Below are 24,142 nucleotides of genomic sequence, written 5' to 3' on the forward strand. Positions count from 1 at the left end.
TATGTTAAAGGTTAAAAATGTGGAAAAAACAAAAAAATATTATTTTTCTGATCATATTGATTTATGATAGTCCATTTTAACATTTGCGTGCTTGGTTCTCCAGCCTTTGAACAGGAGTGTGGCTAAGGGTGACCTTGTTATAATAAAAAAAAACATTGCTGCTATTTAAAGCAAACTACTTTGTTATTATCGTTTCTAGATACTGGTCTTTATCACAACAAGGTCATCTTCAGCTTTACTTCAAATCAAAGGTTTGGCAACTAAGTACACAACTATAAAATAGCCCATTAGGAGGGCTTGCATGAAAGATAGATGTTTTATCAACATTCAGTCTTAAAGTCAGTTATGAAGTAAATTTACATTTCAAAAAATCTTTTCAGTGTGCAGCCTCAAAATTTAACGCGAAATATCTAATTTTAATCCCTAGTTTCCAAACCCTGAGCAGTACTTGCTCAATTTTTAAATTAATATAGCTTTAACATCAGACGAATGTTTTACAGCAGCGGAAGAAATGAGTCTTCAACATCAATACGTGTCTTTAAAATTTTTATTTGTCAATAGGAAAGCAGGACGAAAGTTTCCGAGTCTCTAAGTAGTGGAAAAAGGTCGAAGGCAAGAAAATCTGCATAAGATATCTAAACATTACCGAGTTTTTTGTTCTGGTTTGTTTTAGAGAGATCATCTACCCACGTACCATGTGTAAACTAGATGAATATTGGTCTTCTAACCCTTTAACTCCCATGAGTGACCAAAAGAGAATTTCTCCTTACAATAGCAATACAATATCAATCAGATAAGTGTTGAGAGTAAAAAAAAATATCAATTTGGGGATAATTAGTTGATCCAATGCTGAATTCTTTGAACTAACATTACAAAAATCGTACGGTTAACAGTAAGGATAATTACAAACTTGGTCTGTGAATTAAAGGGTTTTCTAAACTAATGTACCAGTAATTGGCATGGATAGTAGAAATAAGTCAAATTGGCTAAAAGGAGTAATATCTTTAATAAGTCATGAGGTAATAAATTTTCCTACGTTTCTCAATAACTCACACTTAAAGTATTTGAGCTGACAAGTTCCCATCATAAATTAATACCTTGAAACATCAAATTATGGAAACTATTTCCATTATACCCACGGTTAAAAATGAAAGATTCCTTCAAAGGATACAGCTAGTCCCTTATCACACCAAGTGATTGCTTCTTCAAATCTCTTCAATTCAACACAAGCAGTGGCTCCTGTAGGCAACAACACAAAGAAGCATACTATTACTGTAGCTCAATTCTGAGAAAAGAACCTGAAACCATTGAAATCATTACAGACCAGAAGAAAAAAAAGACAAAACAAAACAAAACAAAAAAACTAAACGGAAAAGAATAAACAGGCCCTATTGGGTTTCAGTTAGATTTATTTAGCTTTAAAGACAGCTAAAACTTCCAAGAACATTTAAATTGGGATCAACAACTCCCACAAAAACACTAAGAGTTCGTTAAGTCCTGATGCTTCTTTTTAAAACAGCCAGATAGTGACTTCAGAGCGTGTCCACGAGAACACCAGCAGTCGTGCTACGTGCCATCCCACCGATTTCAGTGAAACTTTGCCAATTTAAAGGGTCTACCCCAAAACTAAAAAAAACAGACTGGTTTCTGTTTTAGTTTTTCCGGAGGGAGATAGACCCCCCCCCGGTTTTTCTTGGTTTTCACCAAGGAAATCGCTTCAAATAGGTAAAATGTATGAAGCTCTCACTGCGATGGTATTTAACTGATCACTCTGAGGGTTTGCACACATATTTTTACATCCTCAGTTAATAGGCGCCGCGAGTATCAGTCAGTTTGATCTACGGCTGGTCAATCAACAGAGGCAAATATACGACTGTGTTTTCAGACTTTTCGATTCATCCAAATATTTGACAACTTTGAGGTCAAATATCTCCCGTTGCCAGAGAGCTACAATACTAATCTTAATTACCCTTTATAACCCATCATTTCATCTCTGAAAATCATCAAAAAAATATTTGGGCACTACCGTATTGTCTTGGATGTCTTTTAAAATCTGCGACTGTGACAAGTTTCTCTCAACTACACCTGTCACGAAATTCTTGCTCTAGGTGGTCACTTGACAAAATAAACCTACATTTTTTAGCTCTTTATACAAGATGATTGATCAACAAAGGTAAAAAATGGGAAAACTTTCGAGATTTTTTGTAGGAATGGAAAATTTCACGTTTAGAGAGATGCATGTAGACGAAAAAGCAATGGCAAAATTGTAGCGTTTCTTTCTTCAGTCGTTTATTACTTTGAAGATTTGCTAAAATCAGGAGATAGGGCTCTTGTACAGAACAAAACATTCATTAGCCTATACTTTGATCATCTATTATTATCATTGCACAGTTTACAATAAGGAAACTGTAACAGGAGAGGAGATTTTAAAGTCACATGTCGCCTGCTTGTTGACGTACAAGTTCCCGAGTGTAACAACTTCGGCTTTTCCATACCGCGAATGACGGGAAACTCTGCCCCCTTATTTGGTAGGAGCCAGTACCAGTAGCCCCATAAATTCATTAACTACGTCATGTTTCCAGAAAATAAGACTGGAAAATGTTTTTTCCACTTTCCACCATCAAGAAATTCCACGTATAGTATTGTAGTTGTAGTATTTGTAGGGTTACTGCGTGACCTTTCATGAGAAGTAAAAATTGTTCATCTTTTTTTTTTCAAGAAGACACTTCTAGAAAGTTCTTAATCCTTCTGTTATCTTATTTTCCTGTTTTTTGACTGCAAATATCATTTGCATTTGCTATTATTTTCGCTGATTGTCATGGCCTTTCCTGCGTGCACGTGCGAGCTAGTTCATATACAGGACTCTTTCGAGTTTCTCTGAGTGGTGTCGGGCTTAGGTGTGTAGGTCTGGCTCAAAAGATATCTGCACGCTGCAACACGGGTTCCTATGTTTTCTCCTTTTTCTTCATTTGGATTTTCATTCTCTTGCTTGCATTATCAAACATTTATGTTTTTTATTCCCTCAGCGCGTTCCCTCAGATTTGGAAGAAGGCCGTGAAAAGTCAATATTGACCAGAACTGAAATCCTTTTCTATCACTATTTGTTTCGGAGAACCCCCGTCATTTGTGACTTTATTTCACAAGAAAAGGTGTTTTTATTTGCTATTTATTTCCATTAGCACATGAAACTAGGTCCTGATAAGTTTTTTTGTCTCGTGACTCCCAAAAACTGTGTTTGCGACAGCATCAATTGAGAAATCAAAGGCAATTGCGCCTGAGAAATTCGCTTGTAGCCTTCTACCCGCAGAAGGCAACTCCACATAATGAAACGTTCTAAGACCTCTGTAAACTAGAGACATTGGGTGATGTTGAGGAGTGAAATATTTACACTAAATCTGTGACCCTCAAACGGACACGTACTCGTACATGTAACGTCCGGAAAATGTCACGCATGTATAACACCGTAGGCGCACCTGGCCAATTCTATCCACTGGCTTCAATAGCAAAGAGACAACTTATTTTTATTTGTATATGAACAAGCTTATTTACCCTACTTGAAAAAAATCCTTGATGAAGTCTACTATTGTCAGACGAAACGCGTGGGAGATAAATACAAGTTTTTACTTTTTTAGTTCGTGCAGTGATGCTAACTAGTTTGTTCCGTCAAAATGCTTTTAATGTGAAGTCACGTCGACCTCGACAGAAAAACTAAGCTCACCCTGTCATAATCAATGGTTTGATACCGTAAGTACCAATTTAGGTACATCATTGGGCTTTGATCACAATGATGTGAAAAATGTGCGTTTCCTCACGCTCGCCACGTTTATTCTTTGGAAAATTATTTTACTAGAGGGCGATGTCGCTTAGCTTGGCGCGTCTTGACTCTGGCCGACGAAAATTATCGAGGTGAACTCCATGAAATTCTAGTCAAATGTTTTAAAAACTTTGTCTATCCTTGATTTGCAGGCAGAAAAAAAAGGCAAATCCCGAACGGTATTTCAAAACACTTTATTCATTAGTCAATTTATGAACTGTTTCATAGCAGCCCGAGGAAAAAGAAAAATTGAAACAACCGGCGCATCGGTCAAATGAATTCCAATTTTTTCAACAAGGAGTTGGTAAGTTCGTTTTTCCCAGTAAATTTAAGTAGGGGTCATTTTTTTGTGACAGCCGATCAAAGATATACATCTCTGAAACGTCTCTGAAACTCTTTTTAAAGAGAGTTTACACTTCCGGTAATATTTTCCTCCTTCTCGTAACAGCGCAACAGACATTGTTAATCCTATGTAGTGTAGGTGTATCAGTTCTATTACGTCTTCATAGTGATGCCATGTAAGAAATCGAGTGTCTAAAAAGCCCTCAATTCAATCTAACACTCGAATTGATAAAGTCAAGATGGTGCAGTTGTCTTGTTCATTTGCAACTAACTGTAGAACCAAATGTTATTTTTCTCGCGCTGGCCAGGGACGGCAACAGCTCATACCTCTAAATTCGTGGGCATACAGCTTAAAAAAAAAAAAAAGCATTTGAGAGACGTCGATGTATCCCAAACATGCGTTTCGTCCGAGATGAAGCTTATTCTAGCGCGTATTGGCTTATTTGGAGATTACGAAGGCCGCGATTTCACGATATACCTGAAATATCGTGCACAACTTGGTGTGAGATTCAGACCTTCGGGTTCGTAAATGCCAGTATCCTCCTCATAAAAATCGGTGACATAAAGTGAGAAAGAGGTGAATCTGCAGATGGCAGAAGAAATGAAAGCTGGTGGCGAGTCTTCCTGGTGGCGGCAAGGTGACTGTAGACCTAAATAGAACGCGTACTGTAGCTGCTATCTTAGAGTCGGCAATGAATAAGGAAGAAGGGCAAGAAGAGCGCTTATCTAACCATCAGTTTTCCTAACTGGTGATTTGTGACTGAGATGAACTTTATATCATATGATTGCTAGGGATACGCAGGTACTGTAGAGGAGCTCACATAGATAGAGGTGGGCGATCCTCCCTCTGACTTAAGAACTGCGACAAGTTTATAGCGCAGACCAACTGGCACGGTTTGAAGCACCTCAGGGTCTCACTAGGCTCATCAGATTAGAAACCTTCAGCAAACTAATCGTAGAAGCGGGTGGTTATCAGCAACGTGTACAGATTTCTGAACGCGGGTCATCGCGAGAACTGTACCCAATCCGTCATAGACGGAACAAGAAAGCGAGATATTCTTGCTAAAAGAAGGATGTATCAAGACGTTTCAGTCATTGGCTGCCATCCAAATGTACCCTGACAAAGACAAACTCAGTGAAGCCGACAAAAAAATTCCGCCTAGGATAAGATCAAGAGGAAATGGACTAAGACCGGCTTGCCATTCTATAGGGGATGGCTACGTTCAAGGTCAGACCTCAGGTAAAAATTCTGACGAACAATCCCTAACTAGCCAAGTGGACTTTGGAATGTGATTTCCCAAATATCGAATTTAAGAGACGACACCAGCCAGAAATGTTGTCTAAGACTGACCGGTTCATACAGCAGCAAATCGCTCGATACTTCAGCCGCTTATCTGCCGTAACAAAAATTGGTTTATTGATGAGGTCCCCCTCTGTAAATATGAATGAGGACGGAGAGGCCGATGCCAATGACCTAGCTTCAGAATTCGAAACTGACCGAACAAGGCAGAAGATAGGGAGGGACCTTGCAAAATTTAGACGATGACTGCAGGAGAGGGTACAGCTGCTATTCAGCTAAAAAAAAAAGACATTTGTATCTCACTTTTCTTTCATATTTATTGTCTTTGCTCACGAAAACAACTGGCTATCTCTTGGGATTTCATCAAGGGAAATTTGCAGGAAGCCTTTTCTCGTCAAATTACTGCTGGCTCATTCTTATTTAAAAATTTAGAAGTCACGCAATTAAACGCCGGCAACACTCGATCTAGAGAGATGTAGATTTATATGTAGTAATAGAATGCTTGAAAAAAATATGTAGATATTTTAGGATCGAAGCAGGTAAATGCTAGAGATCTGCAGATTATTCTGAAATTGGGAGCAACTTCAGAATACCCCGCAACTTATTTACATGTCATTGAATAAGAATAGCGTCTATCATGAAGAACGCGCTTGAATAATTCCTACGGAGAGCCTTCGGGTCACACAACAGATGTTAGCATAGCGGAGTTCTGCATGTAAATGTTCGATGGCGGTAAGTGACAACGTCAACACTATTTTCATTTTATTTCCGAGATAGAAGCACAGTTTTTAGTCCGATAGAACTATTGATATTTGCTCTCGAGCGAGAGCGCAGAATTTCTCGTCTGTGAAAGCCGAAGTTGTAGCACACTGGAACATTTAGTAATATCAGCCAACACACAGCATGTGACTTTAAAATCTCCTAAAATGAGCAATGATGATGATAAACAATCAAATTATAGACTAATGAATGTTTTGTGCCGTACAAAAGCCATATCTACTGATTTTAGCAAATCTTCAAAGTAATAAACGACTGAAGAAAGAAACGCTACGATTTTCGCATTGATTTTTACATGTATCTCGAAAGTTTTTCTGGAAAGGTTTTCACATTTTTCACCTTTCTTGATCAATCATCTTGTACAAAGAACTAAAAAATGTAGGTTCATTTTGTCAAGTGACCGCCTAGAGCAAGAATTGCGTGACAGGTGTAGTTAAGAGAGACTTGCCACAGTCGCAGATTTTAAAAGGTATCCAAGACAAAAATACGGTAGTGCCCAAAGATTTTTTTGATGATTTTCAGAGATGAAATGATGGGTTATAAAGGGCAATTAAGATTAGTATTGTAGCTTTCTGGAAACGGGAGATATTTGACCTCAAAGTTGTAAAATATTTGGATGAATCGAAAAGTCTAAAAACACAGTCGTATATTTGCCTCTGTTGATTGACAAGCCGTCAGACAAACTGACTGATACTTGCAGCAGACATTAACTAAGGATGTAAAAATATGTGTGCAAGTCCTCAAAGTAATCGGTTAAATACCATCGCAGTGAGAGCTTCATACATTTTACCTATTTGAAGCGATTTCCTTAGTGAAAACTAAGAAAAACCGAGGGGGTGGTCTATCTCCCCCCAGAAAAAAAACCAAAACAGAAACCAGTTTGTCTTTTTGAGTTTTGGGGTAGACCCTTTAAACTGGCAAAGTTTCATTGAAATTGGTGAGATGGCATGTAGCACGACTACCCGCTGCTCTTGTGGACACGCTCTTCACATATCTGACACGTGTGACTCATTGAACTTAAGGAACTAAAATATTCATGCTGAAATTTTGCTTTGCATTCCGCATTGAGTTCTTCATCCCGTTCAAAATAATACTCTCATCATGATTAATGGAAAGTAATGGCGTAGCAGTCAAGAGCTGGATTCAAATGTACATCAGGGTGGTCTCGACCTTTTAATTAAAGTCAATTGAGACAAGATTGAACTCCATTTAACCTCATTTACATGTAACCTTAGAGTGTTGAGTTCTTTTTTCATTATTATTATAACTGTACAGCTAAAATATCTAACCTCTCACAATTGCTTTAAGGAAAGTTGGATTTAACTCAATGGCTACTTCTGCATCCCTTAGTGAATCCTGGTGATTTCCTGTTATTGAAATAAATATCTCTGATTAGCCATACATGTTGCAAACCAACTACCATTATGATAATTTTGGGAAAAACTTGTGATGCTCATTGATATCTGGGGTAAGAGGTTACTTCTTTTTATATTTGAGAGGCCAAGATAAGATGTAAATTTTTCTGGGCATGCATTCAAAATCATCACCTTTTTCAGAAAACTACCACTGACAACTCAATAGCTTCAAAATAGAAAAAAAAAATGCATATTAAAGCTCTCATCGTCTTACCAAGTTTAGAATGTGCAATAGCCCTGTTGTTGTGCAGTTTGGCCTTCAGTTCTTTGTCATTGCAGTTCATTTTAATTCCTTTGGTGTAAAAATGAATAGCATTGATGAAATCTCCTTTCTTGAAGGCCTCATTACCCTCATTCCTATAAACATTAGCTGTGGCTGCAAAGAAAAAATAAAATAATTCAGAAAAAAATAAAAGAAAAAATAAAATAATTTGTGTCAAAGTCTGTGGTCGTAGTTAATAATTATTCGTGTATAATCAGAGCTGCCAAGATCTGGAGATTTCAAATCTGCAGATTTTCAATAGTTATGATAATGCTAACGATGTAGGTGACAACATGGGTAAGAATAATGATGAGAATCAAGCATCACTCAACTTGAGGCAAACCCCTAGGCATTTAAATTTTTGGATAGGTTTCCTAAAAATCCTATTCCCTGGGCAAAATTAATAATGTGGTCAAATGCACCAGACAATTTTTATGTAAAAAGCGAAATAATTAGCAATTTGAGTTTCTACTAATTGATCAAGCTTAAAAACTTATTTCTTAGCCTTATTTCTTCTGAGCCATTTGTCAGTGAAAGTGCACCATCTACCTTTAAAACACCTCCATATTCAATGATAATTCACACTTGTATTCTACTGGAAATTAGATGTGACGGTTTTTATTCAAATTCCCTAATGCCAGTCAGGCAGGGTTAAACCCCCCCCCCCTACACCTGCCATTTTTGGCTTGGATGATGATCAAATGCCTGTGGGTTGCTCGAGGAGAAGTGAGGGAATGTTGAAGCTTTCAAAGTGATTGTTTCATTATAATAGAAAGATGATGGTGATGAAGATGATGATGATGATGATGGTGTCTATGATGCAAACTTACACAATGGATGTCATATGATGATCAAATAAAGTCTTAACTTATACCTTTGCGTTATTGCTTTGAACTTTTAGAAAAGAAAATGACAAAGTTTTCTGTGCTACAGATCCTCTAAATGAACAGCATATTGTAATTGTAGAAGAGAGTCATGACTGGCCAAATATATTTTAGAGTAGTCATACAGTGTATAATATATCCTCTTGAAACTGGTGAAATAGAAAAAGTTCTAACAATAACTGAAGCTGAAGCTCAACACAGCTCACCTTGCAAAGTGTCCTCATCAAAATCTGGTGCATTTTCTTTTTCAGGTAAGTCTTCATTTTCACATGGAACTTTAATTGGACTTCTTCCTGTAGCCATAGCAACTGTAAGAAGACTGATGCTTCTTACAAAGGTGCTGCTTTAAGTTATCCTGGCCTGAAAGAAAGTTGGTTGCAGATGGTAATAAACATCAGCTCAACATATTACCCAGTTGTAAAATAAATATTTTTTCCCTTCTGGGAATGGGACGGATACACAGACACAAAATCCCGAGCAATTAATATCATACTATAAAAGCAGCAAAAGAACAAAGATATATATATAATATAATTCAATATTTATAAATACATTTGCAATTGACTGAAATAAATTGGGCAAGTGTTGCAAGTTCATATAATTTGTTACAACAGCAATTCAAATTATTTAAGAGGCTGTGGGTAAAGTCTGTATTTGAGCAGTGGCCCATCAAGGCCATGAGCTTATAATACTGGTTTCCTCACATAAAGTGAGTGGGAGTAACTACACCCCTTGGATGGGATGCTAGTCCATCCCCTTTCCCCCTAGCATTTCATCAGGCTTACCTGGCTAATTTCTGCTACCCATTTAAAGGTAAACTTTACTCAGATACCAATCTATCATTACCAGTTGATGAATTGGATTCCTAAAAATCAAATGCAGTTAGTTGAAAGGACGCTTCCAATAAATCACTAGGTGACATGTGAAGAAAAGTCATCGTGTATTTAACAGTGAAATCAGTATAACAGTTCAGTTAAAAGGGAGAATCTAAGCAGTCTATCAAAAAGGAAAAAAGGTACTTTTAAACTATATAAAATAATAGACATGAACACGTGAAATACGTGGGAAATTTTTATAGTTTTTTGATCAAATGCATCGTTAATACGGGAGCACATTAAATTAATACTTATGTGAGCCTGATACGAAAGCTAGCTAGTGCAAAACACGATCATGATTGTGTGCATGACACGTACACAGAAACGAAACTAAGTGTTCCGATCATCACCGCCTGCACAAAATCAAATCCATGACTTCAGTATTCCTTTTAATTCTCCCGAATTACTTATTTTATCCAAGGTAAATGCCAGGTATTGCCTGCGAACTTTTGTGAATTCGACAGCTGTAACTTGTTCAGACAAGCTCAGCTTAATGAGCTTATCAGTAACACGAAGCGACAACACAATTCATACATGCCAGAATCAAGTAAAAGTTAGCAATCCTCGTCAGTTAACTGCAGGAACGTCTTTCATTGTCGGAAATCAGCGAAATTTGAGACAGATGAGGAACATTTGAATGAGAAAATGTTAACTGAGAAACTCGAAATAAAAGTATTTCCCTTATATTCAAAAATCTGACTCAACTATGCGTTAATTCTTACCTCTGTCGCTGAAATGGAAGGCACGTTTGACTGTCTCACGGCTTTGCTTCCTCAATCCGTCATAGAAATGTTTCAAAGAAAGTCACGAAGACTGAGAAAGTACCAAGAAAGACTCTAACGTTATGTTATAGAACGAAGAATCGCAATGGCGTGTTGTGAAAATGAAAGGGGGAGTCCCTTGGCCCATAAGTCTGTGCAAGCTTGAAGCCGGAAGTTCTTCAACCGAAATTGAAAGGAGAGCCTGGTCTCGAGGGAAGCAATTAGTTTCGTTTTCCCAAGAGTCCAGATGTTTCCAGAGCCGAAGTCGAGGGAAACATCAGGACTCTCGAGAAAACAGAACTAACTAGTTTCCCGAGGGACCATATATTAAGTGCTTTATTGTGTAATTAGACTTAACCTTAAACAATCATATGGTAAAATAAACAAAGACGACACAACTTCTGTATTCACAATCGTTAATCCTGCAAAATGAATAAGTCTTAACTTATTACAAACGTTTCAAAGTACATGAAAAGTAAAATATGCTTTTATAACCTCAATAAGGAATACAAAATCATTTGGAATTGTAAAAATTGATGGTAACGTTTGCTCCAGAAAATATATTAATACTGTTGAATTTGATCAAGAGCACGTGACCAAGAATTTACCAATCGCAGTGCTCGTTTTCATGAGTGAAAGTCTAGGAAAATTAAATATTTTTCGCAGCTGACCGGTTAAACGGATTTTTTTTACAGTACAAAATAACCAACTGTACAGATGTGGTATAAATATTCGCGTCATTTAAACTCTACCTTGTGCAGTTGGATTATAAACCAAATTATCTTGTTGTACCCCTCACCGACGCAGCACCTCAGTTTCCTTAGAAACTAAACCCATTTATTCATACGTTGTTAATTATAATGCCTGCCGCTGGTGCGAGGCCAAAAACAACCAAAATATTCTTAATAGACTGCGCTTGGAGTAGATATCTCAAAAAATTCAGCATACTTTGTATGTATATACCTTAAAATTACTGAAGTAATTCTCGAGCGCTTTACATAACAATATTCTCTCACTTTCATACGATCTGATTAGTTATACTTTATGTGAATATTTTTATCATTTTTGCATGTTTCCTTAGCATTATACACATTTAACTTAAGTCGCAAGTCTTAGAAACATAATCAACAAGCATTCCTCGTGTTCAAAATTAGAGAAAACGAGTGGCTCCAAGGACGAGAGTGGGCGCCCTGTGATTTTCCTTTTCTTCCTCACTCCAAAGGAATGTGGTCACAAACGATGTTCGTATCGTCGTTGAAAAGCCTTTCCCGATAGAACTAATTCCCCTACTACGCTCCCAGACACAAATAAAACACAATTCGCTTTTGGCACGGAGAGAAGTGAGTTTATTAAGATTATGAACTAAAAGTAAACAACAGCCAATGATATGCCAAATAAACCTCTCTGCTACCCTATGGCATCACACAATATCACCCAAGGTGGGAGAGTAGGAGGGAAGAAAAACAAAACAGTACAATAAAAAATCTCTGGTGTTCGCTTGAAGTGAAAACTGACGCGAAATGAAACACAAAACTCCTGGAGCCTGATACTCGAGGGCGTGTATTGCGTGTGAATTGCTTTGGGAAAACAAACGTCACGACTCACAGAAATAACAGCGTTGATCTTGTGTGCCCGCGTGATTAAAGCTGCAACTTACCGGCCACACTTTGTCTATAGCCGGTTGTTTGCCTCCGGCCAATTGAGATTTTTAAACTCTACGTTTACCTGCATTGTTTAGTGACAATTTGTGTCAGTGGACAAGAAGAGCCACCTCGAAGAATGTTTTACAGATCAGGTAATATGAACCAGGATGTCCAAAGTGAAATACTTTCTAGAAACCTTTCCAGTTTTTTGAAGCTACGTACTCACTCCCAGCATCTGAAAATGGATGTTCATAACTGGTGCCCTATATATATTTCCATTTTTTTTTATGTCGACAATTTGTTGTGATATCAAAGCTTCAATCCAGTTTAGTCACTTTTTGTCTTTGCATTGCCTGTCCGACAAACTGTATAATGAACTTGTGGCCAAAAATTACTTAATGGTCACCGCTTGTGGTCAAAGGTTTAAAATCATCTCTTTTGTATCATTCACAGGTCGGATAAGCGAATCTTACTTTTGGCGAGGAATGTTTGTTAATTTATAGCCAAGTGGTTTCATGCTACGTACGAAGCAGAACTTAGCACTCTTATGTTTCTCTCATTTTCATATGTTCGCAAGTAAACTAAGCATCAACGACAAAACAGCTTGCTTGAAGACTTGGTTTTCTTGCGGGAGGACGCACTCTTTTCATCATTTCCTGAAAAGCTCCCGATCTTTCTCATTCTTCTATCTAGAACCCTTCATTTGCGAGAAGTCTGTGTTAAATTTTCGCGGTCGGTGGTCAGCGCATCGTGGTGGCCAAAGCAACCGACAGCCCTACACTGGTTTACCTGCGGAACGACGCACCTCTTTATTTTTCCTGACAAACTCCCGATCTTTCTCAGTCTCGTTTCTTGGACTTGTCTGTTGCTTTTGCAATCGCTTTGAGTAAATTAGAGCCTGAGGTAGTCAATGGGCGAACGTTTATTAATATCTGTCAACAACCTCCTCTCCAGCGGCCTGCGCACTCGGGCTGTTTCCTGCACTTTCCTAAGCCAGAGCAAAGGCGCCTGAAAACGAGGCAGAAGATACGTATACTTGCTAATCTGTTGATTGGTTTATTATCTCGTCTGTTACGTCATCACGACGCGCGAAAATTACAAACCGTCATTATAACTTTGCTTTGGTTGGAGTTAGGTGCTTCATAAGTCCGAATGATTCGGAGGAAAATTCAAGAAAGTGATAGAAGAAATCAAAGAGATGAGCCCAGTAAACGTGAGTACTATTCAATGTTAGTTTTTTTTGTACTTGGGTTGGTTAAAATGAGCTCCTAGCTATATTTCGGTTAAGAATAGATGAAAGTCGGACAAATTCGGAATTTGTCGTGTGCCAGGCCTTTGTGCTCCTGCATACATAAAGTTGAGTTGCCTTTAAATTAGAAGAAAAAGAAGAATTCATATGTACTGGAAGAGGAAGCCAAGAGACAAAGCGTTGGGAATGAAGGACCAGATGTAAACGCAAGGAAATTTGACACCAAAAATAAATAACTAAATAATGGGAAAGGTTTAGCTAAAAGTAATATTAAAGCGGAAATAATATATGATAATATATGATATATAAAATCAACATTTTGCACGGTGTTTGTAATGTTACTTTTGCGATCACTTAGCTTCTCATTGAACAAATTCTATACATCACGCAAATGTTTTCACTACTGTTTTGCGATTGGACTCACATCCCCAAAACTCAAGTGAAAAGTGACACCGTTTGAAATGAACACGGAGCATGGAAAAAAAAACGGAGCTGGGGACCAAAAAAACTCCAAAGGGCGGGTACCAAAGCAAGCGCAAGGAAATCCTATTCTTACTTATTGACAGCTACCGCCAACTAATAAACATAAAAGTCTGCCAAATCAAGATGCGCAGGTCTTAGATAATCAAAATGAGTCTTTTGTACGAATAAAGCAACAACACAACCATGGCAACAACAATAACAACAGTCTTAGAGATCAACGGAATAGCACCGCTCCGGGTGGACTTGTAGGTAGTCCAAAATGGCGCATGGTAAGAACAAATCTGACTAGGTCTCGATCTTTCAGCGTTTTGTGTGGCTAAGAACCATGAGAATTCGGAAAGATTTTGTCGCGGCAAGTGGTCGAATCTTTTCACGCGTGAAATGAGAATAAAATGCGCGCGCTTCATTCATGAGCAAAGTTATAAAAAATCTCAGACTGTAGCAAGTGGAAAGGATACCAGGTAGGTGCAGACAAGGGATAGGCACAAAACGGAATAATTTTAAGACAACAAAGTACTATGGAAAACATTGCAAGATGGAATTTCTGAACAACAAGGTTTTATCCTATTCGTGCAATAGTACGGTATTTTTGCGCGCGCTTACAGATTGGAGAAAGACTTATTTACTAGCGAGGTTTCGTTTATACTGAATTGCTAATCGCATTCGTCATTCTATTTGTTTGAAATAACTTTTTCAATTTTCGGGGAAGATCGCCACACTTTGCCTAAAAGGAATCTTCTCAAGAAAAGTGTCAGGGCACGGCGCGGACCCTGGTTACGAGTCAAAACACTGTCTTTACAGGGGAGAGGCGGGGAATAAATTTAAAAAACATGGCGAACCTTTCTAACGAATCACAATCGATCGTCTGGCAGACGTTATGAAAGGAGAGTATTAGAGAGTATTGGACAGAGTATCTCTGTCCAAAAACGTGAAGGAGAACTCTAAGTGATCGATAGAGAGGAAAGCAATCTTCAGCTGCTCGTTCATTTTCTTCAAACGTTCACTTTAGTATGGCGGCCGTTTTTGTCGAATTGCTGGACACTCAATTTTTATGGTGAGGGTCTCTTTTTCGTAGAAATGAAATAGTCTACCTTTTCAAGAAAGAGCGCAGTTGGATTATTTTACATATTGCAATGGCGCACTTTTTAGCTTATTTTCAACATTTCCCAATTGGAAACTAACTAACCTTGTCTAAAGTGCACTAGATTCTCCTTATTTTCAAACCTTGTTTATCAAATCTCTTTGAGTCCACAATGCATGAACCTATAAGGATTTACCAGCTTTTGGTTTACCAGTCTGTATATTGTGACAGAACTCTAAAGAATTAAGATTTAGTGTGTATATCATACATGAACTACTTGAACCTCTAAAGGAATCAAGACCAGGGTAATAGTTTCTACTTTACTTTTCTTAAGTGACTTTTCTCTTTTTTAATATGTAAAAAAATTTAATTTTTTTCATTTTAAACCTGATGCATTAGCTGCCTTAAAGCTAGGAGCCTATTAAGTACCAGGTTTTTGAGTTTAAATATAGAATTATGTATACACCGGCTGGCTTCAAATGGGGTTTCAAATAAGTGTAGTGCATGCTGTGCTTCAGGAACAATTTGTATCAAAAGAATCAATCATAACATGCAAATGCCTTTTTTAATTAATCATTGTCATTAATATTATAACAGCAAATGGGAAGTTTATTTATACTTTTCTCTTTCACAGTTTTTCAGCTAAGAAATAATTATAATGATTTATTACTTTCAGAATGCTACTCCCAGTTCAAGGGAGCCAATGAAAATCAAGGAACAGCAGCTTGACCTTTACATTGAGAGAATAATAGAAGCTGCCGCATCAAGCTTGGGGGACATTGTTGTAAGGGTATCAAGCAGCACTAAACAGTCAGAGAAAGAGTTTGGTAATAGTAGTGCATCATCTTTAAATGTGTTTGGAATCTTGACATCATCCTATAGTGAAGTGACACCAAGTGAGAGTCTTACTGCAGTCTGTGAGCCTGTGGGAGGAACTCCAGTCCATGCCCCCAGTCAAGAAGGTAATTACTGCTGTTTAATGTTTTATGTCCTATTGCAAGTAGTTCAGCCAAAGGCTGCGGTTAGCCTTCTGTATATTCCAGTTGGAATATTCTCTCAATCTGTTATTACTTAGGATAGTTAACTTTTGTAAAATTTGCCAGTGTTTTAACTCTTTCACTTAAATATCTGAATGTTAATTCTCCCCACTAGCTGCTACACATTTCCTTGTAAATTAGTTATGAGTATTTGATTAGATCAACTTGAAGGTAAAAAATTCTACCAGATAAGTTTGAGAATTCTCACTACCTGTTTGCTGGATAATGTGTGAATATTACAGGAAGAAGTAACATGTTAAATAGGGTAAAGCTGAAGAAGGAGTCATCTGCAATTATTATGCATTTGTAGACTCAGTATAAACCTCGCCATGAGTGAAATATAGTTGATGTTCTATCATGGGGAATAATCAAGGAATTTTCTGTGAATGTTTACATATCTACTAAACATAAAAATAAACATTCAAATTGTCAACCATTTGACCTCTTCATAGTGCTTGTTCAGGAGAGCTTTGACCCCCCTGTTGATCAACCTCCCCAGTCCCCATCATCACCTGAGCCCAGCGGAAAGAAGATTGGAAGTAGAAAGTTCAATGGAACTTGCATTTGGTATAAAAGAACCTTTGATTCAATCCCAAGGGCCTGAGTGTTTGGTTCATGTAGTTTAAGAAAATAAGTCTTAAAAGTGGTATGATAATCTTTTCTGAAAGGAGCTTTCAATATTTCTTTATTCAGATCACTGTGATGAATCAGGCAATGATGTTTTCCTTTTGAACATTGGGAAGGTATCTTTGGTATCAACACTGTTCCGAAGGTCAAAATCAAAGACGCTCACTGACAATCTCTGCTCCCAAGTGAAAGTATTTCTTTAATTCTATGTTAATGACTAAACTATGTTAATGACTATGTTATCCAAAAGAAAACTTTCTAAGGTGGTAATTAGATGCACACTCTGCTCAGGATATTTGGGATCCAGTTGAAAGTGCAGTGTAGATACTCACATGATGGTTATATACAATTCAGTTATTCCTTGTTGTGCAAAATGCATTGAAATTGAGGTAAATTTTTTGTTTCCTTTAATACAAGATTTTACATCTTGTATTACCAATCATTAACTACATGTGGGTTAATCATCTTTGTTTGATCTCTGAATTCAGAAATGTAGAAGTCAGTGACAAGATTTTTCCTGATGTACTCAGTACATCTAGAAAAATCTTGTCACAGACAACTTCACAGTTGTTATTCATGGAAAGGAAGATGGTGTAAAGCTTTATTCATTATAACTATAATGTGGGTTAATCATCTTTGTTTGATCTCTGAATTCAGAATGTAGAAGAGCACATCAAGAAAAATCTTGTCACTGACAAATTCACAGTTGTTATCCATGGAGAGGATGATGGTGAAAACCTTTGTTCGATTCAATTGGCAAAGAAATTTTACAAACTATTAAAGAATATGTAAGAGAAGTTTGTACTGATGGAAACATATACCTACCTCAAATATTAGCAACCAAATCAACAAAGTCAGAAGTCAGATGATAAATTTGGTGAATTATACTGGTACTGGTAAAAAGCACCTTATGATGCTGATAACTTTGCACATCAGTGGATGTATTACAATTATTTTGCTGGTAGAGTACAGAATATGGTTTTATCTGACAGATTTTAGTAAATAAATGATATAAATTACACTGTAATGTCTTATTCATTGCTTTTTTTCTGCAGGTTCTTTGAAGAATTGAACTTTTGCATCATTTTAAAGGCTATAAATTCACCCTGAAAGCTGTTTTCAAGCTTGCCAAACCATTCATCCTGTGAGTAAAAGAAACAAATAGTTTATTTTATATTAACTGAAAAATATGATAGTGCTTGATTTTTTATATTATTGTAAAATGAAAACCAAGTGGATTTAATAAAAGTGATTTACTGCACTTGCTTGTTTGAGTTCATAAAACTAAAGCCACTGACACTAAAAAATGCAATCAGAAAAAAAGCAGAGACTGTTAGAAAGAGATTATCTGGTTTCATTAACTGAGTTGATTATGTAAATTAGCCACTGTAAAGAATTTCTAAAGCTGATGTTTCAAGTGTTAGTCCTTTGTAAGAGCAAAAGAAGGAGTCTATTAGAACTGAAAGATAAAGCATGACTGTGAACTGCCTATAGAAGGGTTAAATGAGATTGAACACGTTGTAATAAATTCATGTTATACATGTGAATGGCTGACAGGCTCAAATTTCCATAGAGTGTATGCTAAGATTTTATGAATGTGAAAATATTTTTGGTATTAGACAAAAGATTTCTATGGTAAATGATGTTGGTGAACTTGTTTTGTTCCACAGTAAGTACTTCATTAAAAGCTGTATGAAGTATATGCTAGAAAAGAATATGAATGCATTTGTTTAGCATTTTCAAATATTGGAATGGCATAGCAATGAAGGTAATAACTTTGATGTTGTGATGTACTGGATTGCATTACATTCTATGACATTTAATTAGTGGGTACAAATTATGACAAGTGTAATTGAAAGTTAAAGTGAAGAAGAAGTGAAAACAATTTTAGATTCAAAACTCCTTGGAAAGCTTATTGTTATATTAGCATTTAATGTGTTAAATTATGAGTGTTTTTCAGTTGATTTCCTTTTTGTTTTGTTTTAGGTATTCTGGACACAATTCTGGAATACCTAAAGCATGCTAGTTTCTACAGATACCATGTTGGGGTTGGGGGGGAAATTGTTTCATATTGTCTTTTCTTTGTTTATATTTTGTAAACAGAGATTCAAGTTCTGTCAGATTTTGCTATACTTCAATACACCATGTCAAGGATGGGAGGGGGGGGGGGGGGTTTCTTATTGTCTTTTCATTCTGCATACCAATGTTGCATGCCACCCATGGCAGATCAGTTGTCAAGCTGTTGCACAGTGATTGACATACAAAAGTACTTTAGAGATTAGAGGTTTCTCATTGTCCTTGTTTGGCCTACAGTAACAAGATCATGTCAGTTTTACCCAATTTCTTCCAGCTATGTCTCTGTTGTGATCATTAGGAAGCACTGAAAGCAAGAGCACTGAAGATGCATGGTAGGGGATCTTTGAGGATTTTCAAATTGTAGGGGCTTTTTTAAGGATTTTCAAATTTAATAGTATCTTCAAGAGAATAAGTCATGACTAAGTTTTAGTCCTTTTAACATGGAGGAGTGCATAATGTTACCGCCATCAAGATCAATTGTGTCTCCTAGTGTTACATCAAAAACTGGCTGCAAAGAACATTGCATGCTTTTTTTTGCAGAGATCCTTGAGGATCTCTTTAAGAAGAGAAGCATAACAACAGCTCTCTCTGTATTCATCATTTTATTTAGTACTGAATATGACAGCAACCAATGACTGTCAATCATGCAGACTGTTACATAGCTAATCATTATAACAAGCTGGGCATATTTTTTCTCATTTTTGTAAACTGAAATATATATTTACTTATTATTTGTAAAAAAAGAGGTGATTATCACCAAAGCAGACTGTTAAACATGCTTACAGCCAGAGTTACAGATAAGAACTTTCATGAGAAGTAGGGCATATACTATCTCTTAATTTTTGTCAACGTAACATAATCATAAAGGGTCCAATTAAAATGCAAGATAATTACTTCAAATTTTGCCAGACTTCTTTCAAAGATGTATATTCTCTGACATTGAGGAAATCTTTATATCCCTGACTTTTCCCAGAACTTGCAGCAACCATGAACCATGCTTCTGGTGTAAAACTATTGGTGGAATTAGTTCCCACCGACCCCAAGTATTTCCCTGTGTTATTCCCTGTATGTACACACAAGAACATGTGAAACACCTTCTGCAGTCGCTATCAAATAAAACCAGCAGTGTTTTCAAATCAAATGTGCACCAGGGAAATCCAAAATGGCGGACGAAGTTCAAGAAGACCTGCAAAATAAGGCGTTTCGGTGTCATTAGCCTCCAATATCCATCGTGTTTTATTTTGTTTGTGTCTCCAAGATGAAGACAAGATTTACCACCATTGATCCTTGTGCAGTGATCACAGAGCTGTTTCATTCACTAGTTTGTCAAATCTTTTTAGCTTTAAGACAAAAATGCAAGAGTTTTTAATTAAATAAACACTGTATTGGCAAAGCTGCACATTCACAGCACTTATTATTTTTTAAATACTGTTGTAAGTAAGGTGGCTCTACCCCATAAGCCCAGTGGCTTCCTGATATACGTGACGAATGAGGAAAGTTTTCTTACAGGTTTGAGTGAAGGTAAGTCCTGATCCTTACTTCTTTTGTAAAACAGCTAGATAGTGACTAAACATATCTGACACCACTTGACCTTGCTCATCGAGCTTAGGGAACTAAAATACTCATGCTGAAATTTTGCTTTGCATTCCGCTTTGAGCTCTTAATTCATCCAGCTCAAAATAATATTCTCATCATAATTAATGGAAAGTAATGGTGTAGCAGTTAAGAGCTGGATTCAAATGTACATCAAGTTGGACTCAACTTCTTAATTAAAGTCAATTGAGACAATATTGAAATTCATTTGACCTTAGAGTGTTGAGTTCTTTTTTTATTATTATTATTATTATTATTATTATTATTATTATAGCACAGCTATCATATCTAACCTCTCATAATTGCCTCAAGGAAAGTTGGAGTTAACTCAATGGCTGCTTCTGCATCCCCATGCAGTGAATATACTGATGATTTCCTGTTATTGAAATAAATATCTCTGATCAGCCATACACGTAGCATTTTAACCAACCACCATTACAACAATTTTAGGGAAAACTTGTGATGCTCATTGATATCTGGGGTAAGAGGTTACTTCTTTGTATGTTTAAGAGGCCAAGACAAGGCCTACATTCAAAATTATCACCTTTTTCAGAAACTACTATTAACAGCCCAATAGCTTCAAAAGGGAAAAAATGCATATTAAAGCTCTCATCATCTTACCAAGTTTAGAATGTGCAATAGCCCTGTTGTTGTGCAGTTTGGCCTTCAGTTCTTTCTTATTGCAGTTCATTTTAATCCCTTTGGTGTAAAATTGAATAGCATTGATGAAATCTCCTTTCTTGAAGGTCTCATTTCCTTTATTCCTATAAACATCTGCTGTGGCTGCAAAGAAAAAAAAAAGTCTGTGGTTGTAGTTAATAATTATAAGTGTATATAAGCAGAGCTGCCAAGATCTGGAGATTCAAAATCTGCAGACTTTTCCTATAGTGCCAGATACCACTTTTGCATCTGCCTGACTTAATCTATCCCCTGAAAAGCTTAGATAATGTGTGCAGTCCCCTCCCCCCTCCCCCCTCCCCCCTCCCCCTTCACAGGAAAGACCCCTCTCAGTAAATTCATGAGAGATTTTTTGGTTGAAAGTTCAACCGATCAGACTCAGTTACTGTTGTGGTTGTTGTTTAGAAGAAAGTGTAATCCCTACTTTGAAACAGTCTAAGTGCAATCAAGAAAATTAAGATAAGAACCCTAATATTAATAAAAGGGCAGATAACATTAGATGTGGGAAATCTGGAGTTCGAATGTGATGTTTCTGTGTGGAGCTGAACCAAATCCTCTTTTATCTTGAGAGTTTGATGACCCATGTGGGAGACCCTCAGAGTCTGCTTCAGTGACTGTGAGACTCCCTGATAATCAGGGAGAGTTGGCATAATTATAGGTGTAGAAGAGTCTTCTGCTTTCAATACATTTAGATGGTTAATGAGTTGATAAGATCCAAATGTTGCAAGCATTAAACAACCAGAAGCAATATTACTTAATATAGACAAACAGTATGTTATTGCCTAAATGATAAGAAAAATGATAAAAAAGATGATAGTTATGATAATGCTTATAATGTGGGTAACAATGGTGATGATTATGATGATGATGATGATTAAGCATAAAACCTAAACCTTGTAGACTTTTTCCTTCTAAGCCATTTGTTAGTAAAAGTGCATTGTTTACCTTAAACACCTCCACAGTTAGAGATTGATATAACACTTGTATTCTATTATAAAGTCTTGACACTTCTGATTCAAATTCCCCAATGTAGTCAGGCAAGGTTCAATTTCCCCCCCCCCCCCCTCGTTTGGCTTGGATGAAAATTGATCAAATGCTTGTGGGTTGCCGAGGTGAAAAGGAAGGGGGGGGGAGGTTGAAGCTTTCAATTGATTGTTGAATTATAATGGGAAGATGATGATGATGATGATGGTAACTATGATGCAAACTTACAAAATGGATGCTGTACCATGATCAAACAAAGTATTTACTTATTATAACTTTGTGTACAGTGTACTTGCTTTGAAATTTTAGAAAAGAAAATAGCAAAGGTTTCTGTGTCATAGATCCTCGAAATGAACAACATATTATAATCATAGAAGAGAGTCATAACTGGCCAAATATCTTTTAAAGTATTAATACAGTGTATAATTATATCTTTCTCCACATCTGCTTACATTCTTGAAAATGGTGGAATAGAAAAAGTTCTAACTTCTTTTTCAGGTAAGTCTTCATTTTCACATGAAACTTTAATTGGACTTCTTTCTGTGGCCATAGCAACTATAAGAAGACTGATGCTTCTTACAAAGGTGCTGCTTTCAAGTTATCCTGGGCTGAAAGAATGAAATAAATATTTTTCCCTTCTGAGAATGGGAGGGATACATAGACACAAAATCACAAGCAATTAATTTCGTACTATTAAAGCAGCAAAAGAACAAAGATATGTACTAAAATATGATTCAATATTTATAAAATACATTTTCAATTGACTGAAATAAATTGGGCAAGTGTTGCAAGTTCATATAATTTGTTACAACAGCAATTCAAATTATTTAAGAGGCTGTAGGTAGTCAGGTAAAGTCTGTATTTGAGCATTAGCCCATTCAGGCCCTGAGCTTATAATACTGGTTTCCTCACATGAAGTAAGTGGGAGTAACTACACCCCTTGGACGGGATGCCAGTCCAACCCCTTTCCCCCTGGCATTTCACCAGGCTTAGGTACCTGGCTAATTTCTGCTACCCATTTAAAGGTAAACTTCGTGACAAAAACTCAGATACCAACCTATCATTATCAGTTGATGAATTGGAATCCTAAAAATCAAAGGCAGTTAGTTGGAAGGACACTTCCAATAAATCACTCGGTGACATTTGAAGAAAAGTCATCGTTTCTCAATATTTAACATGGAAATCAGTATAACAGTACAGTTTAAAGGGAGAATCTAAGCAGTCTATCAAAAAAGGAAAAATTACTTTTAAACTGTATAAAATGATAAACATAAACACGTGAAATAAGCTGAAAATGTTTATAGGTTTTTGATCTAATGCATCGTAAATACGGGAGCACATTAAATTAATACTTATGTTAGCCTGACACGAAAGCTAGTGCAAAACACGAGCATGATTGTGTGCATGACACGCAGACGAAACTGAAAGTGTACCGATCATCAGCGCCTGCACAAAATCAAATCCATGACTTTAATATTCCTTTCAATTCTCCCGAATTACTTATTTTATCCAAGGTAAATGCCGAGTATCGCCTGCGAATTTTTGTGAATTCGACAGCTGTAACTTGTTCAAACAAGCTCAGCCTAATTAGCTCTTAGATAACACGAAGCGGTAATACAATTGATACACCCCAGAATTAAGTAAAAGTTAGCAATCCTCGTTAGTTAACTGCACGAACGTCTTTCACTGGCGGAAATCAGAGAAAATTAGGACAGATTAAGAGCATTTGAGGGAGAAAATGTTGACTGAGAAATTCGACATAACAGTATTTACCTTACATTCAAAAATCTGATACAACCATGCGTTCTTACCTCTGTCGAAGAAATGGAAGGCACGTTTGACTGCTTTACGACCTTGCGTCCTCAATCCATCATGGAAGTGTTTTAAAAAAAAGTCACTAAGACTGAGAAAGTACTAAGAGAGAGTCGACAGCTTCGTTATAGAACGAAGAATCTTAATTGCGCGCTGTAAAAAGCGAAAGGGGGAGTCCCCTAGTCCATAACTCTGTGCAAGCTTAAAACCGGAAGTGCGTGACTTTTGTCACGAAGCGCCTCCATTCCTGCGAGTTCTCACGCGGTCTCGCTCTCTGCCGATATAGAGTCACGCACTCATTCAAAAAAGCAAATTTTAAGTAAATTCTTGGTGACGGAGTTGTCCTTGTATCAGGATCTCTTTCACTCATCTTTGACTCGGCAGTCAGTGGTCACGCAAACAATGTCTATCGTGAGCAATGTCGCAAGAGCTCTTGTTGACAGGTTGAC

At 36.9% G+C, this 24,142-nt stretch overlaps 2 protein-coding genes across 4 annotated transcripts; one reads left to right on the top strand and one right to left on the bottom strand.

Annotated features, from left to right (window-relative positions):
- Positions 1-577: 577 nt before the first annotated feature.
- LOC149034801 (hsp70/Hsp90 co-chaperone CNS1 homolog) lies at positions 578-10,580 on the bottom strand. 3 transcript variants are annotated; one of them, XM_089194420.1, is made up of 6 exons: positions 10,392-10,580; positions 9,580-9,659; positions 9,001-9,102; positions 7,863-8,024; positions 7,523-7,600; positions 578-1,239 (listed from the first exon to the last, which is right to left on the bottom strand). In XM_089194420.1, exons 3-6 carry the CDS (start codon positions 9,095-9,097, stop codon positions 1,142-1,144), a joined length of 435 nt encoding a protein of 144 aa, XP_089050546.1. In that variant the 5' UTR covers positions 9,098-9,102; positions 9,580-9,659; positions 10,392-10,580; the 3' UTR covers positions 578-1,141. The 3 variants fall into 3 exon arrangements, with proteins under 3 accessions (XP_089050546.1, XP_089050545.1, XP_089050547.1); XM_089194419.1 differs by having other exon boundaries at positions 9,001-9,154; positions 10,392-10,574; XM_089194421.1 differs by lacking the exon at positions 9,580-9,659 and having other exon boundaries at positions 9,001-9,154; positions 10,392-10,579.
- A 4,834-nt stretch (positions 10,581-15,414) lies between these two features.
- On the top strand, positions 15,415-19,526 carry LOC149034802 (uncharacterized). The gene is made up of 3 exons (XM_089194418.1): positions 15,415-15,848; positions 16,376-18,219; positions 18,925-19,526. Exons 1-2 carry the CDS (start codon positions 15,545-15,547, stop codon positions 16,525-16,527), a joined length of 456 nt encoding a protein of 151 aa, XP_089050544.1. The 5' UTR covers positions 15,415-15,544; the 3' UTR covers positions 16,528-18,219; positions 18,925-19,526.
- Positions 19,527-24,142: the final 4,616 nt, after the last annotated feature.

The sequence above is a fragment of the Pocillopora damicornis genome, chromosome 14 (assembly GCF_964200805.1).
Source record: "Pocillopora damicornis chromosome 14, jaPocDami1.2, whole genome shotgun sequence".
NCBI classification, from domain to species: domain Eukaryota; kingdom Metazoa; phylum Cnidaria; class Anthozoa; order Scleractinia; family Pocilloporidae; genus Pocillopora; species Pocillopora damicornis.